The sequence below is a fragment of the Sus scrofa genome, chromosome 13 (assembly GCF_000003025.6).
Source record: "Sus scrofa isolate TJ Tabasco breed Duroc chromosome 13, Sscrofa11.1, whole genome shotgun sequence".
NCBI classification, from domain to species: domain Eukaryota; kingdom Metazoa; phylum Chordata; class Mammalia; order Artiodactyla; family Suidae; genus Sus; species Sus scrofa.
The window spans coordinates 140,600,647-140,623,424 of record NC_010455.5 but is presented as its reverse complement, the minus strand read 5'-3'; the positions used below and the strand labels follow the sequence as shown (position 1 = coordinate 140,623,424).

At 44.8% G+C, this 22,778-nt stretch overlaps 1 protein-coding gene across 2 annotated transcripts; it reads right to left on the bottom strand.

The window, feature by feature from the left end:
- POPDC2 (popeye domain containing 2) lies at positions 1,497 to 21,903 on the bottom strand. 2 transcript variants are annotated; one of them, XM_021068245.1, is made up of 4 exons: positions 20,898 to 21,903; positions 15,079 to 15,187; positions 8,964 to 9,372; positions 1,497 to 3,123 (listed from the first exon to the last, which is right to left on the bottom strand). In XM_021068245.1, the coding sequence occupies exons 1-4, from the start codon at positions 21,386 to 21,388 to the stop codon at positions 3,038 to 3,040; spliced, it is 1,095 nt and encodes a 364-aa protein (XP_020923904.1). In that variant the 5' UTR covers positions 21,389 to 21,903; the 3' UTR covers positions 1,497 to 3,037.

Below are 22,778 nucleotides of genomic sequence, written 5' to 3'. Positions count from 1 at the left end.
CCCTACTACACTGTTGGTGGTAATGTAAATTGGTGCAACCACTGTGGAAAACAATATGGAGATTTCTCAGCAAACTAAACATAGAATTATCATTTGATCCAGCAATCTCACTCCTGGGCATCTATCCAGAGAAAACCATGACTCGAAAAGACTCATGTACTCCAATGTTCATTGAAGCACTATATACAATAGCCAAGACATGGAAACAACCTAAATGCCCATTGACAGAGGAGTGGGTAAAGAAGAAGTGGTACATATACACAATGGAATATTACTCAGCCATTAATAGGAAAGAAATAATGGCATTTGCAGCAAGATGGATGGACTTAGAAATTATCATGCTAAGTGAAGTCAGTCAGACAATGAGATACCAACATGAAATGCTGTCACTTGCATGTGAAATCTAAAAAAAAGGACAGACTGAACTTCTTTGCAGAACATATACTGACTCACAGACTTTGAAAAACTTACGGTTTCCAAATGAGACAGGTTGGGGGGTAGGGGGATGTACTGAGGGTTTGGGAGGGAAATGTTATAAAATTTGGTTGTGATGATTGTGGTACAACTAAAAACAAAAAGACCTCTGGATGGAAGGTGAAGATACAAAAATCCATTCTATTTCTGTATACCAGTAATAAAATATGAAAAAGTAAAAAAATTAAACAGTAGCATTTATGGTAGCATCAAATTCATCAAATACCTAGAAATAAATCTAACAAATTTGTGCAAGGACAACTACATGGAAAACCACAAAACACTGTTGAGAGAAAAATTTTAAAACCAAAATCAATAAAGTGCTATACTATGTCCATAGATTGAAAAATCAATATTATAAACATATTAACTCTTTACCAACATAATCCACAGTGTGAATGTATTTCTAATAAAACCCCAGAATAGTTTATATTTTTGTGGAAATTAACAAGGTGATTCTAAAATATATATGGAAATACAAAATGAAGAGCTAAGAAGTACCAAAAATTGACAAAAAACAAAGTTTGAAGACCACAAGATATCAAAACTTATAAAGCTACAATAATTACAACCACGTAGTATTGTCAACAGGTAGAAGAATAGAGTAATGGAACAGAATGGAAGATCCAGATACAAATCTACAGATATATGGATACTTGATTTATGACAAAGGGAACACTGAAAACTAGTGGGGATAGGATAATTCATTCAGCAAGTAGTGCTGTCTATTGGAGATCAACCAGAAAATAATAAATTTGATCCTCACTTTATACCATACACAAAAATCGAATCCAGGTTGTGCGTAGATCTAACTGTGAAATGTAAAACAATAAAGCATGTAGAAGGTGACAGAGAATATCTCCAAGGGCAGAAAAGACTTCTTAAACATAACCCACAAAGCACTAATGATGAAGGAAAAGACTGATAAATTACTACATGAAATTAAGAACTTATGTTCATCAAAAGACACCATTTAGAGAAAGAAAGTCACCAACTGGGAAAATATATTTGAATACATGTAAGCAACAAAGGACTTTTAATATGAATATTTAAAGAATTCCTTAAACTCAATGAGAAAAGCATACAGAGAAATGGACAAGAACTAGAAAAGACACTTCACAATAGAGACTATCCAAATGGCTAACAAAAACACAAAAAAGGTAGCCAACCTTATTATTTATCAGGGAAATGAAAATGAAAACCACAATGATATGCTGCTACATACAGCAGAATGGCTAAAATAAAAATTTTAAAAAGACAATGCCGTCTCTTGGGGAGGATGAGAAGCATCCAGAACACTCAGACACTGCTAGTGTGAATATTAATTGGAACGATCCCTTAGGAAAAGTTCCGCACTGTTTACTATAGTGGAGCACATGCATACCCAATGCCTCAGTAATTTCAGCATCCCCAAAATGTGTACATATGTGTACCAAAAGATAAGCTGGAGAATGTTCATAGTAGCCCTGTTCGTAATCGCCCCAAGCCAGAAACTAATTACCCAAACGCCCATCAATGGTAGAGGGATAAATAAATGTGGTAGACCACGCAACACAGTGCTATAACAATGGCAAAATGAACAAACTACTGAGAAAGCAAGGGATGCCCCTTCTTCAGCTGTTCCAGCCCTCAGCTGTTTGAGTCTTCCAGGCCTGGGCCCCAGACACAGGAAAGAAGAAGACTTTGAGGTGATTCTTGCCGTAGCGTGAGAAACCTTGAGTGAGAACAGCCCAGCTGAGCCCAGCCAAGCAGAGCAAAACAAATTATTGTGACTATTTTAAGTTGCTGCTTTAGGGATGAATGTTACACAACCATAGGTAACCAGAATATATGTGGAGGTAAGTAGGGGAAAAATAAAGTGGAATATGTTAAATTTGTAAGTCTCCTTTAAAATATTTAAGGAATTTTAATTAAATAAATTTGTAAAAATCCCTCTAAAAACTAGTGTTTAACATTAGGGTCATAAATAGAGTGAGAGATTTGTAAATTGAACTTAAAAGCTTAAGGGCAAACTAGGTTCCAAACTTGCTACACCCATAAGTTGAATCTTAATTGAAAAAAATCTTAAACAAAACAAAACAAGACAAAACAGTGGAAACTTCTTGGATAGCTGACTTCACTGATCCTTTCAGAAAGTTGAAAGAAACAACATAAGGAAAGGAAATGAGTGATTTATTGAGTGCTTACTAGGTGTCATGCTGTGACCTAGGTGCTTTCCTTACGTCAACTCATGGAATCCTCCCATCCTTGGGAGGTGGGTTTTAAAATCCCCACTTTACAGTGATGCTCAGAGAGGCTATGTTACTTGCCAGAGATTCTGCAGTTAGTAAAGGATAGAATCTGTGCTTTTGTACTTTGGGCTGCCTTCTCTGGGAAGCGAGGCTGGTGAATGTGAATTTCTAAAAGTCACTTGGGGCCCTTGGTGTGGCTGCAGTGCTGGCATCTTCTGTGTCTGCTTCGACCTGGCCTGTGAGCCTTCCAGTGGGTGAGAAGACGGGTGTGCACACACGTGACCTTCCCATGAGGATGAACGTGCCCAGAGAACAGGATGGTCCATTGCTCCTTAGAGTTCAGGAGTCTGGGTTGGAGCCAAGGGGGCCTGTCCCCTGGACATAGCTTGAGGGTAGCTCTGGAGAGGAGTTCTGGAAACTGTGGAGAGAGAGGAAGGATTTCAGCTCTGTGGCTCTGGACAGCTTGCCTCACATCATAGGGTTCTTTTCAGGTTTTCATTTTTCCCCTACCAGTTCCCAATGTTTTAACTATACCCAGTGCCTAACGCAATAGGGATAGTTGCATCTTTAAATCGTTTCCTTCTAAAATATTAGGATGGGTCAGAGTTGAAGTTATGAGTCCAATCCTCTCATTTTATAGGAGGAGAGATTAAGAGCTCAACTTATATTGCTTCCTATGAAGAATCCATGGAACTTAACTTCCTATCTAACATTATGGAATGAATTTTTTAAAAATCTGCATAGAAAACTGGTGAATTTTATAAAACCTCTGTCTTTTATTTTTACAATGAGATGGGCAGGTAAACGAAGCCTGTAAAATAGAAGTAGAAGAATAGCCCAGAGGCGGGCCCCTGGCTGCAGGGTGCTGTGATTTCCCAGGGCCCGGAGGGAACTGCTGCTCTAACTTACCTGCCGCAACACTGAACCTTGGCAGGTAGAGGAGAGTTACCACCTAGAGACCTTGACCCTGAGACCCCAGGCAGCCGTTCCATACCACCGTCAAGGGCAAGTCGGCCCCAGGAGGCTTTCTGGTGGTTCTGGGAGAAAGGAGTGTTTGCTGACAGCTACCAAAGCACCTCCTGAGGGAGGGAGCCTGAATCTAATGTGATGGTGATCTGTCTACCCTGGGCAAATAAAGGAAACCAGTGAAGGTCTGGCCATTGCTTCACCTTTTGTTGTCAGAGAACCTATCCTTGGAAAGCCAGATCAGGGGTAATAAGAGTGGAAATCATGTATCTCAGAGGAGAGAGAGAGAAAGAGATGACTAAATAATTCTACACAGAACAGAATTTGGAAATACCCTATACATTAAATTAGCACTTTACCACTTACAAATTGCCTTTATATACTTTATCTCAATTGTTCCTCACAGCGAACTGGTAAAGTAGATGGAGGCTCCCTGGCTACTTACCAGTAGGTATTATCAATCAGCCTATTAGCCCTGCTCTGCAGATGGGAAACTGCTTTTGTTGTTGTTGTCTTTTTAGGTCCACACCCACAGCATATGGAAATTCCTAGGCTAGGGGTCGAATCAGAGCTGTAGCTGCCGGCCTGCCACATCTTCGACCTATACCATAGCTCATGGCAATGCTGGATCCTTAACCCACTGAGCCAGGCCAGGGGCTGAACCTGAGTCCTCATGGATCCTAGACAGTTTCTTTACTGCTGAGCCACAACAGGAACTCCGAAGAACTGCTCTTAATGGTGGTGAAGTGGCAGGACTAGAGTTAGATTTTACAATCACAGCATCATGGCATCACGGAGTTGGAAGGCACCTCAATAGCGGTAACCCAAGGCATCCTTCTCTCAGAGCCTGAATCACCTTTAAAATTCTCTGAGATTTCTTCTAGTCCCTGCTTGAACTTCTCCAGTAACGAGTAACCCACTACTCCCTGAGGAAATCAATTATTATTATTATTATTATTATTATTATTATTGTTATTTGTCTTTTTAGGGCCTCCCGCAGCACATGGAGATTCCCAGGCTAGGGGTCAAATCAGAGCTGCCACAGCCACAGCAACACAGGATCCTTAACCCAGTGAATGAGGCCAGGAATCGAACCTGCATCCTCATGGATTCTAGTCAGATTTGTTAATCACTGAGCCATGACAGGAACTCCAAGAAATAAATCCATTATTAATACTGAGCTGAAATCCTTCTCTTTATAGCTTTCAGCCCTTAGTTCATTTCTGTCCTCAAATCTATACCAAATTAAGGGAAATTGTAATTCCCCGTCTTTTCCAAATTTGAAGATATTACTCTTGTCCATCTCTTGCAGATTAAGCATCTTCCATCCTTTCAAGTGTTACTGGTGATTACTTGTAATGTGATGACCTGGCACAGTGCCTGAAATATACAGTAGATACTTCATAAATGTTTATTGAATTCATTCTCTGGCCTTTGGGACTATGTCTTGGTCCTGGTCTCTTTTCTTGACCACAATCAGTCTCCATGTTGTAATTTGTTTCTCATTTGTTTATTTGAATAATAGAGAAAAATGAAACAATATATAGTCTTTTAAACCACAGAGTCTTCAGAACAACTTGAAAACATAAGAAAAATTGGCCAAATCTCAGAGAGCTTTCAATTAATTTGTGATAATGGACTCATTATCTGACTCAACAGACCACTTCAGATGCATTCACTGAGCATCTCCTGTAAGACATCAAATGAACACTGCAGAGCGTGCCCATAGAATTAGCTGAAAAGATTCTAGTAAAGGCAGGATGAATGTGAAGTCTAACTGTAAGACCCTGCATGAATACATTATCCTGCAGTACTACTTTGCCTGTTAAAAGAAGTGCAGCAATTTGTGGCTCAACTCTGGGTACCATCAGACTGAAAAATGTGCTGTCTTCAAAAAAGAGCTCCAGGAGAAGCTCTATTTTTAGTTGGTCTTAAATTGGATTGGTGTGAGGGACAACTTTGGTGTCAGTGTGATGAAGCAGTGTCATTCTCAACAATGCAGAATTCAGCCAGCTTCATTTCTCTTATGTAAGTGCTGTGCTGGCATGAATAGCAATGAGTTTATAATTTTGGTTGCTGAAGAGTCAGGGACTACATAATGAATTGTGCCCTGCTTTATAAAGGAAACGAGAGCACACTGCTACCAATCAGGAGGGACTATGCTTATTCATTACAGTAGGAACCCTAAAAGGAGTTGGATGGCAGATAAGACAAAATAAACATCCCCAAACACAATTCCAGAAAAGGGGCTCTGGGTTAAGTTATCCCATTATCAGAGATGAAATTGAAATCCTTCTGAAATTTGGCCAATTTGATCTTGCTCTCAAGTTGGTCTGAAAACTGTGAAATTAAACAATGTGCTTTTTCCTTTCTCTCTGTTACTCGAACACACATTTAAAAATCTACCTTCAGAGTTCCCACCATGGCACAGTGGGTTAGAAATCCCATTACAGTGGCTCGGGTTGCTTTGGAGGTATAGGTTCAATACCCAGCCTAGGGCAGCAGGTTAAAAGATTTGGCATTGCCACAGCTGTGGCTCAAGCAGCAGCTGCAGCTCCGATTCAACCCCTGGCCTGGAAACTTCCATATGTTTCAGGTGCAGCCATAGGAAAAACAAAACAAAACAAAAAAAACCTACTCTCTTGATACTGCAAAAGCCAGTACTTTAGGAAGTGAGATATAGTAGCAGTTTTCTCCTCTTGAGTTCCAGGAAAGACTGAGTTTGGAAAGAGGCATTTCATGCACTAGAGCTAAGATTGGAGTTCCTGGGAGATGGAGTTGTAACCATCTGCACTGTCAGCACCTGGTGGATGAGGCCGCTTTACAGGTACAAATGGACAGAACTCCTGGTCAATCGGGACCCACCTCCCAGCAGGGGGGAGGACAGTCCTAAGTCACAAGGGAGATCATAGTGAAATACAGCAGAGAGTTCACGCCCATGCCCTGGGGCTTGTGTCCATGATACTGCCAGCTGAATGGTTCTCTTTCCTCCTCTGAACAGCTCATCCTTTGTCATCTCACACAAACCCAAGAGGGCCTTTAGGGGCCAACTGGGCCAACACACTTGCATGGAGAAAGTGAGGTTCCATGAGGTTGTGTGTTTGCAAAGGGTAGCAGGGTCAGACACAGCAGCCAGGATTTGGGGCTCCCATTTCAGGTCTCTTTCTTGTTTACCATTCTGCCTGCCTCTTGACTCATGGATGAACTGTGTAGCCACCTAGAGGTGGGAATTTTCACACCTTCACTTGAAGTGGTTTTATTTTTTCAAAACAGAGGGAGAGATACTGATCTTGGAAGAGTCAGGGTTAAAAACCTGGGGGTACAGGGTGGTTTGAGAGGAAGAACTAGAGCAAGACAGGATGTGGGCGGGGGGGGGCGCAACAGAAAAATACACTAACAGTAAAATGGGGGAAGACATGGGGGGAAAAGAAATAGAAATAGAAGAAATAGAAAGGGGCATTTTTCTTCTTAAGAGCAGCAAACTGAGGCAACCAAGGACTAAGCAGAAGTCAGAATGATGGAAGACAGAAGAGAAGAAATAGAGCCAGGAAAAGAGAAGGAAACCAGGAAGAACATCTAACACAGAGAGCTGCTGTGAGTTGAGAGTGTTCAAGTGGGTGAGTGTGTGGGACAAAGAGACGGAGCCACCAGACAGAATCCATGTGCACAGGCAGGGGTGGGCGGGTGGGGGAGTGGGGAGTCAGCACAAGAGATGGGGCAACAGGAGAGGGCAATGCAAATAGAGGCAGTCAAGAAAGTCACCTCAGGAGCTCCCCTTGTGGCTCAGCAGGTTAAGAACCCAACCACTATCCATGAGGGTGCAGGTTTGATCCCTGGCCTCACTCAGTAGGTTAAGGATCCGAGCTGTTGCATAGGTCACAGACACGGCTCAGGTCTGGTGTTGCTGTGTCTGTGGCATAGGCTGGCAGCTGCAGCTCCGTTTCTACCCCTAGCCTGAGAACCTCCATGTGCCACAGGTGTGGGCCCTAAAAAGACAAAAAAAAACAAAAAACGGAAAGGCAGAAAGTCACATCATGAGCCAGAATGGTTCTAGGGAATCTAGGGACTCTAGTCCCACAGATGATCAGTTCCATATCTATGAAGCCAAATAGCTAACTTCTAATCACACTTCCCTTGCCTCTTTCATCATTTATGTGACTTGCTTTTCAAAATGTACAAACATTCACTCACTTACCTCAAGTGCCCAGGAAACCTTCTTCACTGAACTAGTTTCTTGGCGAAATAGTCGGTGTCTCCCAAAGCTTGATAAATCTCTTAGCCTCCCCTCCCCCACCTTGGAAATGCCTTCCAAATTGGGAACAGTGGGATTTTCCTCAGGAAAAGCCAGGCCTGCACCATGGTTAGGTGGAGTCCTAGAGGAACACACCACAACGCTGTGAGAGCAGCCAGGGGGAACATGAAAGCAGTTCCCCAGAAGGGCTCCACAGGTCTTTCTTGTACACTTTCCTGAGCTGTGAGGGAAATCCTACACCTCAGTCCCATCCAGGTTCACTAACTCCCACAGGTGTGATTTTCCGAGAAAGCTTTCCAGTCATAGTAACATTTAGTCAGAGCAGCATCCAGTCCTCTGCCTGAGCAAATAACACACTCTCCACTGGACCAGAGGACAGCAAACGGGCACATTTTTCTCCCAGGGGCCTTAGCCTGCAATCACAAGCCTCTTTGAAATACGTGATTTTTAACAAAGACACCTGCCCAATCCAGGTTAAATAATGACTGCTTTCCAGAGCTGACTATATGCTAAGAAGAATCATTAGGGATTAGAACCATGCCAGCTTTTCAAATGCCCACCACAAATAAAATCCTCTTTAGCTTTAGCTATGGCCTTACTTATTAGCACAACTTTGAAAAAAAAAAAATAGCAACCCAGCTGCTTGCTCAAGTCGACCAGCTCACTTTCCAAAATGCAATCACACGTAAGGGATGAGTTAAAAACAAAACCAAAACAAAACAAATCCCTCATGCCTTGCATGCCCCTGGGGTGAGTTGCTATTTGCAGGGCTGGGTTAATGTCACTTTCTAGGAGTCCTCTGAGAGGACAGGCTGCATGAAACAATTTTTTGCCCTTACAAAGCAAGGGAAGGCCAGTGGTTGACAGGAAGGCGTGGAAGCTGCTTTCTGAGTACTTACACAGGATCCTGAGCCGGTGGCTGTGCCCATGTTAGTTCTCCCCTCACCTCATGTACTCCCCATCACTCTTATAATCCATGAACGATTCTGATCCCGACACCTCCTCAAAATCCTCCAGCACCAGACTGGTGGAGTCCTCACCCAGGATGCCGCTGTCAGGCCTGGACATCCTAACCCAGGGAGAAGGTGCAGGAGGGTTGGTGGCTGCTGGATGGGGGGACACAGGGGGTGTTTGCTGGACAGATGTGGACAGCGCCTGAGGAGAGGACATGGCTGGCTCGCAGACGTCCTCTTCATCCTTCTCTGACTCTGGTCTTGTATCTGAGGCAGCAGGACCCAGAACATGGTAGAGGCTGGGCAGGCGGATGTCGAAGCGCAGCCCAAACTTGGCAAAGAGCTTGTCATTGAGAGCGTAGAGCTTCTCCGAGATGTCATAGCCCAGCAGGATGGAGAAGAGACGAGAGATGTATCGTTCTTTGGCCAGAAGAAGGTGGAGACTTTTCCGGGGCCAGGAAATGTAGCTACATTCGGTCTCTGCTGTCAAAGTGACCTGAGAGGGGTCAGGGAGTGAAGGTTGAAACTAGAAAATGTGCCCATGCTTAGCACAGAGAAATATCCAGTTACTTGGCAAATAGCTGCAATTTTATTGAAATGTTGTAGAAATGCCTCTCCATGGCCTTGCCTGGAAGAGGTCCAGTGAATGACTTTTGTGGTATGCACTAATTGTTGGGGTGGTGCGGTGGGAGGTCTTGTCAGGAGCCCTGAGATCAGCCATTCACTTACTCGGCTCTCACCCCCTGGAGCCTCCTCAGCTCCCAAACTCTACGTCTCAAGAATGATCCCACTCATGGCTGCTGAAAGTTCTGGGCCCGTTGTGATTTTAAGAGAGAGAAGGGGCCTCCTAGTGCTTAGAAAAGTCAGAATGCCAATGACAGTTTGTTTTAAGGGTAAAAAGAGATAATATCTTGGAGTAGGAACACAAAACAGAGCTGGAAAGAATCTCCATGAGAGAGAAGCCTCTGATCTGGCATGCCCAGCTGTATCAAGTAGACAGAATACTGGCCTGGGATTCAGGCCAATGAACTGCTCTTGGGCACTACAAGTAACCAAACAGATCCCACAACTAAAGTCAGAAAAAGGGCGCAGAGAAAGAGGAACTCTTAAGAACACAAAGCCAAAGGGCACCCCAATCTCCATTTATTTAGACTTCTAGGAATTTCTGGACATTCACTATGTACCCATGATGCAAAGCTAAATTGCACTTGCAGGGTCAATAGTGTGTGCCCAGCACACAGTAGGTGCTTGATGAACCCTTGATAAAACAATGGTGAGTGGTAAAGCTAGAGTTCAAATGAAAACAAGCTTAGGATAGTAAAGGAAAAGGGTATAGAATCACACAATCTGTAATACTCTGATTAGCTGTAATACTTTAAAAATGAGCAGGTGGGCAGAACATGATGATTTTTCACAGCGGAAAGAGGAGGAGGAGGAAGACAGCAGCTAACATTTACTGGAGGTGACTGTGTGCCAGGCATTGCGTGAAGTCCTTTTTGTAGATTACCTCATTAAAGGTAGGGTTGGCTTTCCAAACATTTTTTATGAGAGTTGGTATATAATCCTTTTATTTCATTGCCTCCTGATCTCCCCCTTGATCCTGTCCTCTCCCTCTGCAGTACCCTCTTCCATTCCTTTCATGTCCTCTTCTCTGCTCCTCTCCATGCCTCTTAATCATCAGCACTGAAGTCGGGGCCCCAAATTACCTCATCAAGACCAGAAGTTCCAGCTTTACTTCTCTACTAGCTGTGTGACATCAGACAAATTGCTTAATCCCTCCAAGTTTGTTGCCTCATGAGAAAGAATTCTGAAAATGGTATTCAAAATCCATCCAGTGTGCACGGTTCAGCAAATAGCTGTCACATTGGCCAGAACCCGTACTTTGGATGTACTTACTACCAATTCCCACAAAAGAGTAAGAGTTAACCTGACACAAACAACATTCTCAAAACACAAAGACCCTGGTCATTCATGTGAACATGCTGTTACTTCCTCCATCTTAAAATAAATCAAAAAAATTTAAATGAAAATCCTCTTTCTTCACTTCACTTCCTTGGCTAGCTATCACTCCATTGACTTGTTCTTTTTAGCAAAACTCCATGAAAAAAAACTGTCTATACTTGCTGGTACCAATTCCTCTCTTTGAACTCTCTCTTCAATGGGCAAGTCTTTGCCTCAGTGGTCCACAAACTCTTCCTGGCACAGTCACCAAGGACCTCTGTGTTGCTGAGTATGGCAGTTAGTTTTCATGGCGTTTGATCCCTCTTTTTTGATACACTTTACTGGGTTCCCAGGATACCATACTCCTGATTGGTCTCTTTCAGGTTCCTTTGCTGCTTCCTCTTTTCCCCTCAAACTTCTAAACATTCGAGTATCCCACGGTTGGTAGGCTATTGAACACACTCTGTCCATACTCACTTACTTGGTAGTTCTTGTCCAAGCCAGTGGCTTTAAGTATCACCTGTATACCAACAACTTCCAAATTTATGTCTCAAGCTCAGACCTTGTTCCATAATTCCAGACTCATATATGCAATGGCCTACACAACATCTCCATTTAAATATCCATAGATGACACACACCTAATACATCCCAAACAAGACCTCCTCTCTTCTCCCCAAGCCAACACTACTGCAGCCTTCCTTATCTCAGTGGGCCACTTGCTGGCCAGTTGGATTTTCCTTGATCCTCTTTCTCTCATGTACAACATCCAATGCACTAAGAAATCCTTTTGGCTGTATCTAGAAAATATATGATCTGGCTCTACATGATATGCCTCCTCATCACCTCTCTGACTTCCTCACGTGCTATTCTCTCCCCTCCTTCTCTCTGTTCCAGTCACATTGGCCTCCATCCTGTACCTCAATCATGCTAGTCCCTCCTACCACTCAGTTTTTGCACTGGCTCTGTCCTCATCCAATATGGCCTTCCCCATTCTCAGAGCTCACACTGTCAACTCCCTCAAGCCTTTGCTGGAATGTCAGTTGTTCAACAGATTTCCATGACCATCCCATTTAAAACTGCAACTACAGTTGACCTTTGAGCAACACAGGTTTGTACTGTGTGGGTCTAACTTAAGTGGGGAGATTTTTTTTTTTTCAATAGTAAATACTAGGAGTTACCATCATGGCGCAGTGGAAATGAACCCGACTAGGAACCATGAGACTTCGGGTTTGATCCCTGGCCTTGCTCAGTGGGTTAGGGATCCAGCACCTCTGTGAGCTGTGGCATGGGTCTAGCGTTGCTGTGGTTGTGGCGTAGGCCAGCAGCTGTAGCACTGATTCAATCCCTAGCCTGGGAACCTCCATGTGCCATGGGTGCAGCCCTAAAAAGCAAAAAAAAAAAAAAAAAAGAAGTAAATACTAAAGTACTATGCAATCGACTGGTTGGTTGAATCTGAGGATGCAGACCCCAGGTACAGGGGAACCATATATATGGAGGTTGAACTATAAATTATACACAGATTTCCTACTGTGGGAAGGGTGGCACTCCCATCTCCTGTGTTTTATCTCTCCCTTACACTCCTCTATTTTTTTTTTTTACTAGAAGTTATTATCTTTTAACATATTACATACTTTATTTATTCATTATGCCTATGGCTTATTTTTTGTCTCCTCTGCTAGCAGGTAAATTGCATGAAGGCAGGGACCTTCATCTGTTCTGTTCACTGATATATTCCAAGCACTTTTAACAGTGCCCAGGGTACACTAAATGCTCAATATCACTAAAGTGAATGAATGAATCAGGGGACGACTACCAATCTTTTATGTTGCAAAACAATCTGATATCATTTTCTCATGTCCCATATTAAATCTTTCTCGTGTCCCAAATTAAAGGTCTCCAGGAAAACTATGGATTGACTGTTTCCCACATACACTTGCACATGTCTGTAATAAAGTTCTGACAAGGTTTTTCTTTAATTCTCACCTTCAAAATTGGTTGAATGGATTAAATGAGATGACATGTGTAAAGAGGCCTTGGGTCCAGTGAAATGACATGGATTGGAGGAATAACCACGATTTCTGTGTGGTCCCTCCCAGGCTATGTTCTTGGTGATTGATGAGAGGGCCACAGTGCTTATTCTTATTTTAAAAATTTTTTTTTTCGTCTTTTTATGGCTGCACCTGTGACATATGGAAGTTCACAGGCTAGGGGTCAAATCAGAGCTGAAGCTGCCGGCCTACAACAACAGCCACAGCTATGCCAGACCAAGCTGCATCTGCGACCTACATCACAGCTCACAGTAATGCCCACTGAGCAAAGCTGGGGATCCAACACACATCCTCAGGCATACTACTTGGTTTGTTGCTACTGAGCCGCAAAGTGAATTCCACATATTCTTACTTATTGAGAGGTGTGATGGCATGTTGATTCACTTGTGGTAAACTCAGTAAGAACTATGATTCAAGCAGTCACTGTGGATTGCCCTATTAGTCAACAAAGACTGTGCAACTGCAAAAGGCAAGGACAAGATGAACTACAACCTGAGACAGCACTTGACATTTGCAAAGAGGAAATGGGACTTGACAGAGTCAAGAGCAAACGTGTGGATCTCATTGCTCCCAAAGGAGGCTCTCCTAAAAATACAATGGGAGGAATATGCTGGTCCCTACATGCAGGCTGAGAGGCCATCTGGGGTCACAGCCCTTCCTTCAAGCATAACTTAGGGGAGGACACCAGCTTATCCACCACCTGTTCCTCAGTGTCAGTGTCAGAAACGGCCTGGTCCGGTTGGCTTGGGGCCTGACTCAGCCCTCCTGAAGGTTCTTGTGGCCCTGGGGGAATTCTCAAAGGGGACTGCTGGGCTGCTTGGAGAGGATGGGACTGTGTATGGGGCGGGGGGCACATGTTCAGAGGGAGTCCGCAGCTGGTGGTCTAGGCAGTGGGATCAAGATTGCCTCTCAGGCTCTGTCCTCAGAGCCAAGAGTCAGGGTGGGGGCGGAAGCAGGCCCAGCCAAGTATCACTGCCTGGCATGTGCCTATTCTGGGGTTGGCTTGTATGCTCGCCTGAGGGACTCCCTGGTAGAACTGGTAGGAGACACAGGGAACCCAGTACTGGCAAACTACATGGACAGGGAAGTCCCTATAATGGTGTGTGTGTGTAAACTCCAATCCCCTGGTAACCTTCCCATTTTAAAAAAAGGATAGAAATAGTGGAACCAGGCAACTTGGCTTTACCACTTTCTAGATGACCAAGTTGGGCAAATTACTTGAGGTTTCTTAGCCTTAGTTTCCTCATCTGTTCAACAGGTTAATAACAATATCCAACCCAGAGGGTTGTTGTGAGAATCAATAAAGCAATAAAATAGGTAATGCTGGCCACATGCTAGCCATTCAGTCAGTGAGAACCACAAAGAAGTTAACAGAAATCTGAAGGACTGGCAGAGAAGAAAGGAGGGCTCGAGCAGCCAGGCTCTGACCTTGAAGCCTGTATGTGATGCCCTCTGGAGCCCTCTAAGACACAGATACTGCCCACTGCAAAGCCAGGTGACCGAACCTTTACTGAACACCTACTACTGGGCTCATGGTACTGCCCTTTGAAGCCTGGGGATAGAGAGGAGAAGCCCAGATTTCTACCTCAAGGAGTCTGCTAAGGCAAAGTCAGAGAGGAAACCGACTCATTAGAACAGAGTGATGTATGCGCAGCCAGCATAGTAAAAGGAATAGAAAAGGCACGCGGGCAGTGTGTGGGGGTGGAAGCTGGTAAGGTCAGTCTGGGCAGGCCTCAGAGGAAGTGAGATGCCATAGCCTCCTCTAGATGAGGGAAGTACATTTCAGATAGAAGCGCTGGTAAGACGCCAAGGCATGGCCGTTGCAAAACCATGTGGTATATTTAGAGAAGTACTAGTAGTTTGGCACAGCTGGTGAGAACAGAGAGTGTGAGGAAGGAAGGGGCTGGAGATGTGACTGAATGTCACTAATGGTCTTAAGTTACTCTCTAAGGAGTGTGGGTCTTTAATCATGTGGTCCCTGGGGTCTTCTGAAAGAAGTCTAGGCACAGGAGTGACATGGCCCCCTTTCAGGAGTCAGCACCTCCCTCCCCTGCCCCCTCCCCGGCCAGGCGCTCTTTCCACAGGAGTGTGCTCCCACCCTGAGCATCATATTAGCAGAGGTTCAAAGGCCAGATGTAAAAGGGGGAGGAGGGCTATTGCTGGGTTGCAGCAGGTTGGGCTAGGCAGTCCTGCCATGAGGCTCCCTATTACCTGGAAGACACCCTCTTCAGAGGGGTGCAGCGATTCCCACTCAGGAGAGTCCATGAACTGGTAAGGAAAGATGTAGTGGAGAAACTGCCCATCCTGGCTCACACGAACCCTGGCAAAGGGAGAGAAGAGACCGTGTGGGAAAAGGGCTGCATGAATCCTCTCTGCCTGTTCAAAAATGGAAAATGATTCCTCTTTTCCCCAGAAAACTCAAGGTCTCAGCTTCATCTTCTCTTCTAAAGTGAGTTATACCAGGGGAGTTCCTGTTGTGGCTCAGTGGGTTGAGAACCGAACTAGGATCCACAAAGACTTGGGTTTGATCCCTGGCCCTGCTCAGTGGGTTAAGGATCCAGCATTGCCATGAGCTGTGGTGTAGGTCGCAGATACAGCTCGGATCCAGCGTTGCTATGGCTGTAGTGTAGGCTGGTAGCTGCAGTTTGACTGACCCCTAGCCTGGGAACCTCCATATGCCACGGGTATGGCCCTAAAAAGACAAATATGTGTGTGTGTGTGTGTGTGTGTGTGTGTGTGTAGAAGATGTCTTTATCAGGCAAAGGGAGAAGAAAAAAATGATCTCTAAGGTACATTCTGTGCATTTGGAAGGAGCTTTATTGGCTAAATAAGTACACATGAGCACTTTCCATGTTCCTGGAAGTCTGGGAAATCAGAGATGATCTGATCCTTGCCTCTAATGATTTCACAATTTAGTGAAAGTCACAGGCACGTAAATGACTGATCATAAATCAACCCGTGCTATTGTGGGACAGAAGACTAGAGGAGTGGGAGAGGTTCATTCTCTCCTACTGGCAGACTTCCCCAAGATGATATTTGAGCTGAGTTTTGAAGGATGAATAGGATATTGAGAAGCAGATGAGGATGGGGATGAATGGAGAGCTGGGAAATCCAGTATGGACTTCTGTTTTCCATCATCTGCTTTTTCCTTCCCTCCATAGTACTATAATTTTAAAAAGTTTTTTTTTTTTCTTTTTTCAGCTGCACATTCCCGGGCCTACACCATAGCTGCAGCAACACTGGGTCTTTAACCTATTGCACCGGCAAAGCTGCAGAGTCAAGTTGGATCATTAACCCACTCTGCCACTGCAGGAACTACCATAGTACTGGAATTTTAGCTGGGCTCATGGCTGCCTGACTAGACTACATGTCCCGACCTCCCTTGCAGCTAAGTAGAGCCATGTCATTACATTCTGGCCAGGGGGATATTAGCACTCCACATCTTGCTCCTAGCGAATGCCTGGATACATGTATGTGTGTGCAAATTACCAAAGACCACCACCAATTAATAAACTGTTGCATGTTATCTGCCAACCTAAAGATAGAAGACAGAAGGGGATGTGGGTCTCAAACCAAGCCAAGGATATGGTGACAACCCCTATTCTCTGACAGCAGAAAGGCACTTGTTCCTACAAGGCCTGCTAATATGTGCGGGTAGCCAACGGAGTACAGAAGAAAATGAAGTGCTGTGCTCTCCTCCCTCACAGTGTTCACATACTCTGCGCCCTCCAGCTGTCCCATTCTCTACCTTCTCCTCAGGCCTCAGCTTGAACATTCTTTCCTTCCTCCAGAATCTTGTCTGACCTTTCCTAGAAAAGAGAGTTAGGTCCAGGAGTTCCCACTGTGGGGCAGTGGGTTAAGAATCTGACTGCAGCTCAGGTCACTGCGGAGGCACAGGTTCAATCCCTGGCCCAGCACAGTGGGTTAAAGGATTCAGCCTCGCCACAACTGCAGTAGGTCACAGCTGTGGCTCAAATTAAATCCCTGGTCCATGATCTTCTGTATGCTGCAGGTGTGGCCATAAAAGAAAAGTTAGGTCCACCAGTTACATGCTCTCATTGCACTTTGCCTTTCTCCTTGGAAATATTATGTCTATTATTCACCATTTTGTCCAACATGAATTAGTAACTCTCTTGATAGACTACATGTTCCATGAGCACAAGGACAATATTTTTCATATTTTAACACAACATCCCTAGTCCCTAGCACTCAATATTTTTTGGAGAGGGAGAGGGAAGAGAGGGAGGAAAGACAGAAGGAAGGAAGAAAGGAAGAAGGAAAGAACGATCAAACAAATGAACTCACTGTGTCAGCATAAAGGGGACCAAAACCTCAAGGAAAAGCTTCTCTAACAAAGGAGGAAAGACGACAGGAGAGAATGAGGCTGCTGCTGCACTCATCAGATCCTCCCATCACCTCCTGAGGAAAGGAAAATCTGGCCACCTGAGCAAGCCACTGAGGAGGGACAATAGTTTAGAGAGTGAGTAACGTCTACTGAGCCTTCAAGGCTCCCTGAAGCCATTCACATTGTATACTATAGCCTTTATCATTTGAGTCTCCTCTTCCTTTCTGATCTCCTGGACAATAGGCAATTTCCTCCTATGTGAATAGCTTGGACAGTTAGTTGCCTCTTCAGGGAGCTGTGCATATGGGAATTCATGCTTGGGATTTTATGAGAGAAAATCTCCAACAGTAAGCACAGCCTAACAGGGTGATGAACTTTGAGGAAGTCACGTTGACTTTCTGAATCTTGAAAGGGACTGATTGCCTTTATGAAAATAAAACAAAAAGGATGTCTGAGGTTTTAGCAAAGGAATCCAGATAAGGGTCTGCATGTGAGCTGGGGAGGTCTCTATAAGACACCTCACTTCCTGGTGAGGAGTTCTGCTGCTTCGAGGTGTTTGGTGACTCACCAGCCACAGGTACAAGGATCCTACTTGAAAGCTGGAGCTTGGTCATAGACTAGAAGCCTCTTCCCCCAGCTCCAACTTAGCAAGTTTGCTTTTACAAAAGAGAACCATATTGCAGAGGTTAATTTGTAGATAGGTTTGTATGAAAATGCCCCCAGGCTAACAAAGTGAAAGAAATCTTCCTCTGAGCTTTCTGATTGCAATATCAATGAAAAGAATCGGAGTTCCTGTAGTGGTTCAGTGGTTAACAAATCCGACTAGGAACCATGAGGTTGTGTGTTCAATCCCTGGCCTTGCTCAGTGGGTTAAGGATATGGCATTGCCGTGATTTGTGGTGTAGGTCAAAGATGCGGCTCGGATCCTGCGTTGCTGTGGCTGTGGTGTAAGCCGGCAGCTACAGCTCTGATTAGACCCCTAGCCTGGGAACCTCCATATGGCATGAGTGCGGCCCTAGAAAAGATGAAAAGACAAAAAAGAGAGAGAGAGAGAGAGAGAGAAGAATCAAGCAATTAGATCTAATTCCATAAACTTGCTTTTGTAAAATGTTCTCATGAGCATATATGGTAGAATGAGTAAATAAAGACCTGGCTTATCCAAAGGGGAGGTAAATGAGATGCTATGATAAAAAGCTAGATTGTTGCTTATTGTTCAGAATGCTCTCATGTCTTTTTCTGTAGTTTCCCTCTTTTGTGAAGGCTTACTAAAGTATACCATCATCAAAATTTTTAATATGTGCCCCGTCTGTACTTCATTTATAACTCATTTCAATAGAGAATATGAGCAGAATCTCAGGTATCTAATATGTTATAAAATCATAAAACCAAAAACTGTACTTGAGGACTGCCGGTCAAATATCTTCTCTAATTTAGTATCTCTCATAGTTCCTGTCGTGGTGCAGTGGTTAATGAATCCGACTAGGAACCATGAGGTTGCGGGTTCGGTCCCTGCCCTTGCTCAGTGGGTTAAGGATCCGGCGTTGCCGTGAACTGTGGTGTAGGTCGCAGACGTGGCTCGGATCCCGCAAGTTGCTGTGGCTCTGGCGTAAGCTCCAATTCGACCCCTAGCCTGGGAACCTCCGTATGCCGTGGGAGCGGCCCAAGAAATAGCAAAAAAAAGACCAAAAAAAAAAAAAAAATTTAGTATCTCTCTAAAACATCCCTGAGCAAATCTTCAAAGCTCTTCTTTCGGTGACAATAAACTCACTACCTTGTATTCTGTGGTATATTTCTGGACAAAAATTAATTTTTGACTGGGGTTTTTGAAGCAAGGTATACTAGGAAAAGCCACAGTGAGAAGGCAAGCTCCCCTCTCCTCTTCACAGGGATGTGGTCTTCTACAAGTTCATGGTAAATCCATCATATAAAAGATAGCTGAACCATTGAACAATCATGATGTTCTTCCATAGATGAGCACCATACAGTGCAGTGGGAGTTTCTCCCCCACATCTCAATTCCCTCCTTTGAACAGAGGAGGAGCAAACATTATGGATCTCATGAATAAGCATGTTTCCTAAACTGTCTTTAAGCATAGAGCTGTAGGTGACAAACATTTTGGCAGTACTCATAATCTATTTGTATTTATTACACATGTACTTGTTTACAAAAAAACGCATTTTTGGGGAGTTCGCACAGTGGCTCAGCGGTAACAAATCTGACTAGTATCCATGAGGACTCGGGTTTGATCCCTGGCCTTGCTCAGTGAGTTAAGGATCTGGCGTTGCCGTGAGCTGTGGTGTAGATCACAGATGCAGCTTGGATCTGGCACTGCTGTGGCTGTAGTGTAGGCCGGCAGCTAGAGCTCTAATATGACCCCTACCCGGGGAACTTCCATATGCTGCAGGTGCGGCCCTAAAAACAGCTAAAAAAAAAAAAGTATTTTTTAACACTTCAATTCAGGATCTTCAGAGTCCAAATAAAATAAAAACATGTGTCCATCACACATTTGAGTCTATACATTAATTCATAAACTCACACTGTTACTAGTAGTCGATTTAGTACTATCATCACCAATGCCAATTTTTTTTCCCACTGTGTGACTGGCAGTCTTATCTAGTTTCTATTTTTTTTTCCCTTGAGCCTTCTGATTACTTTCTTACCCTTCGACTACATTCTCCTGGTTTCAAGAAAGCAGGACAGAGGAAACTAAGGACAAATCTTTTGAAACACTCCATTTGCTTTCCACAGAGCCAGCGCTAGTATACCAGGTAAGATGCTTGCGCTTTGATGCTAAGCTCCACGTACAAGTCCCAATAGGGTGATATTATTTAAAAAATTCATAATCGCCTACCAAATGTACAGCAAGAGCCCCGAGGTATTTTTTTCGGAAGAGATCAGCCAATGGCCAACACCCACTTGCAGGCTGACCAGGCATGCACTCATCCTGATGAAAACCATTTCTGCTAATGCATGACTGTCAGCCTCCTCAAAAGGTGTCAGCCAGGTGTCTCCGCCCTGTGTTCAAGGAGACACATGTGGGCATTACTACCCATCCCTCACTGTCTGGCCCTCAAATTTACAGTGCTTGATGTCTTGGTCTGTAAGAATATCAATGGAACAATTGGGAATGGAAAAATGGACAAGAGCTATTCCTGCTCCATGCCTGGGTGTATATAGAATGGCTTTACCATAGAGTCTGTATAGTATATTCCCCAATATCCTTGATGCCCTGGGGTTACAGGAAACCTCCTCTGTTTTGGTACTCTTCCCTGCACATAGTTGGCATTTAGCAAATGTTGAATGCATGTAGAGGAACAAATTAATCTTATTGAAACATACGGTTTTCTAAAGTTTACAGAGATATTGCTGTAATTTAGGCATGACGCAGTGGTGTGTGTGTGTGTGTGTGTGTGTGTGTGTGTGTGTGGTCACTTCAGATCCAAGCTCAAGAAACACCCCACTCCTCCCAGCAGCAAGTGCACACGCAATCCTTTCTGCCAACTAAGATGCCCCATGAGGTACTTTTCTCATGGAAAATGCTAAGAAAGGGGAAGCAAGCACATGCTATTTTGGTTAGTTTGACTTGCCACATCCTTCCTCAGTGGACGGGGACATGACATGGAAAGGGACGCATTAGGAAATGGGAAGCATGGGCATGAGGAAGAAGCACTGGACAGTGACTTACCGGCCAGAGAGCAGCAGGGACAGACGGTCGATGGGTGTCTCACCCTCCACAGCGTAGGTCTGCTCCGTGGCCAGAGTGGAGACCTGCTCCTGACAGCAGCGAACCATCTCCTTGTAGGCATGTAGAGGCACCTGCAGGGGCAGGCACAGTGTCTTGTAGAGGAGCTCGAACTCCTCAGGGAGGCTGTCCTCACGCAGGCGGTACACCAGATGTGCCAGCTGGAGCACGCAGGCCATCGCCAGCAGGACGCTCCAGAGGACGATGTCCAGGCCACAGGCGTCGAACCAGCCCCACAGCACACAGCACAGGTAGCCCGTGCCCAGGAAGCCAAAGAGGTAGAAGCACCCATACATCCCGCTGCCCCCCATGAAGCCCAGGAGCAAGAAGCAGTTGGCCAGGTGGTAGACAGCCCCTTGCAGATCCTGCCTCCAGCCGACACACGGCAGCCCACGCCAGAGGAGCTGGCCCACCGCGCTGCTGTTGCTGCTCATCTTCGGGGCGCCTCGAAGGCTCTAAGCCTGTGCCCACATGCGAAATTCAGGAAATGGTTTAACCTGTCCTCTGGATGCCTTCTCACCTCCAGCTACAACCCACCAACTCAACTTTTCCTGGGAGGAATGCTTCCGGTGGCTTCAGGAATGAATGGCAGAACATAGTACACTTCCTGGAGAACTGAAAGCCTTTCTTTCCTCCGTCTGGCCCTCAGCAAGTCTCTCCCGCAGAGCTCCGGGGAGCTTCCTCTGCTCCAGGTTTCTTAGGACGGTCTCTTCACATTTGGCTCTTGGCAGGAAACCCAAACTGTCCCGAGGAAACAATATGACTGTGGGACTGAGAGCTTCAGCAGTGAGGGATAATCAAACAGCCACGTCCTGCTCTCTGTTGTCCCCAAACAGAATGAGGAGAGCCCAGCACGGGAGGCACATTTGTGCTCCATTTGGAATGCGTCTCTCTTGGCACCGGAAGAAAGGGTGACCCCAGACAGATACCATGTTTGGAATTGGAATCCAAGAGGTACTGGCAGTGAGAAAAAACAGGCCAGGCACACAGGCAGGCTGGCAGAGCGCTTAGCATACCTCCCCAGAGGACAAGATAAGACCTGGGGCCAGAGAGGGGGGCAGGGGGGATGGCATCATAGAGGGGTTTGGAGGAGTGGTGAAGGAGGGAGGGTGGGGGTGGGGTGGGGAGCCTGGGGGTGGACAAAGAAAAGTGAGTACAGAATTTACTGCCACATCTCAGGCAGAACACTGTCCAGAGACCCCTGCGGGGAGGGCCGGGGGCTCTCCTGAGGCAGAAGGACACATCAAGGTAGGAAAGTATGGGACTATTATCAGAAAAAATCCTAACAATGAGAACTGGAAAACCCCTTGAAGACCTCTATTAAGTCATATTGGAAATATCCGTGGGCATTTATTTGACATCCATTGAACAAAAAATAGGTGTGCAAAGCAGCCTTTTGAATTCTGACCTTCTCCTGCATGTATCTGGATCTAGTAATAGTTAATACAATGTTAATACATTGTTCAGACTATCACTCTACCCACTCCAGGACTGGCAAATAATAATAACCATTACCTGTTAAACCCCAAAAATGCCAGACCTAGATGAGGTACTTTACATACATGTGATTTAGTCATCACACGACCCTTCCAAATAAATATTATCTTCTTTCTAGATCTGAAAGAAACTGAGGTTTAGAGAAGTAACAAGTTCCCACAGGTAGTAAGTGACAGAGATAGGATTTGTTCCTGTCAGACTTTACTGCTGTGTCCCAAATAGTTTGCACAGTGCATGGGAAGACAGGACTAGAGCCATGACTCCCAACTCTACTCTCCCCAGGAAGTCTGAGGACGTCTGGGACCTTCTAGATCAACCTGGGGTCTA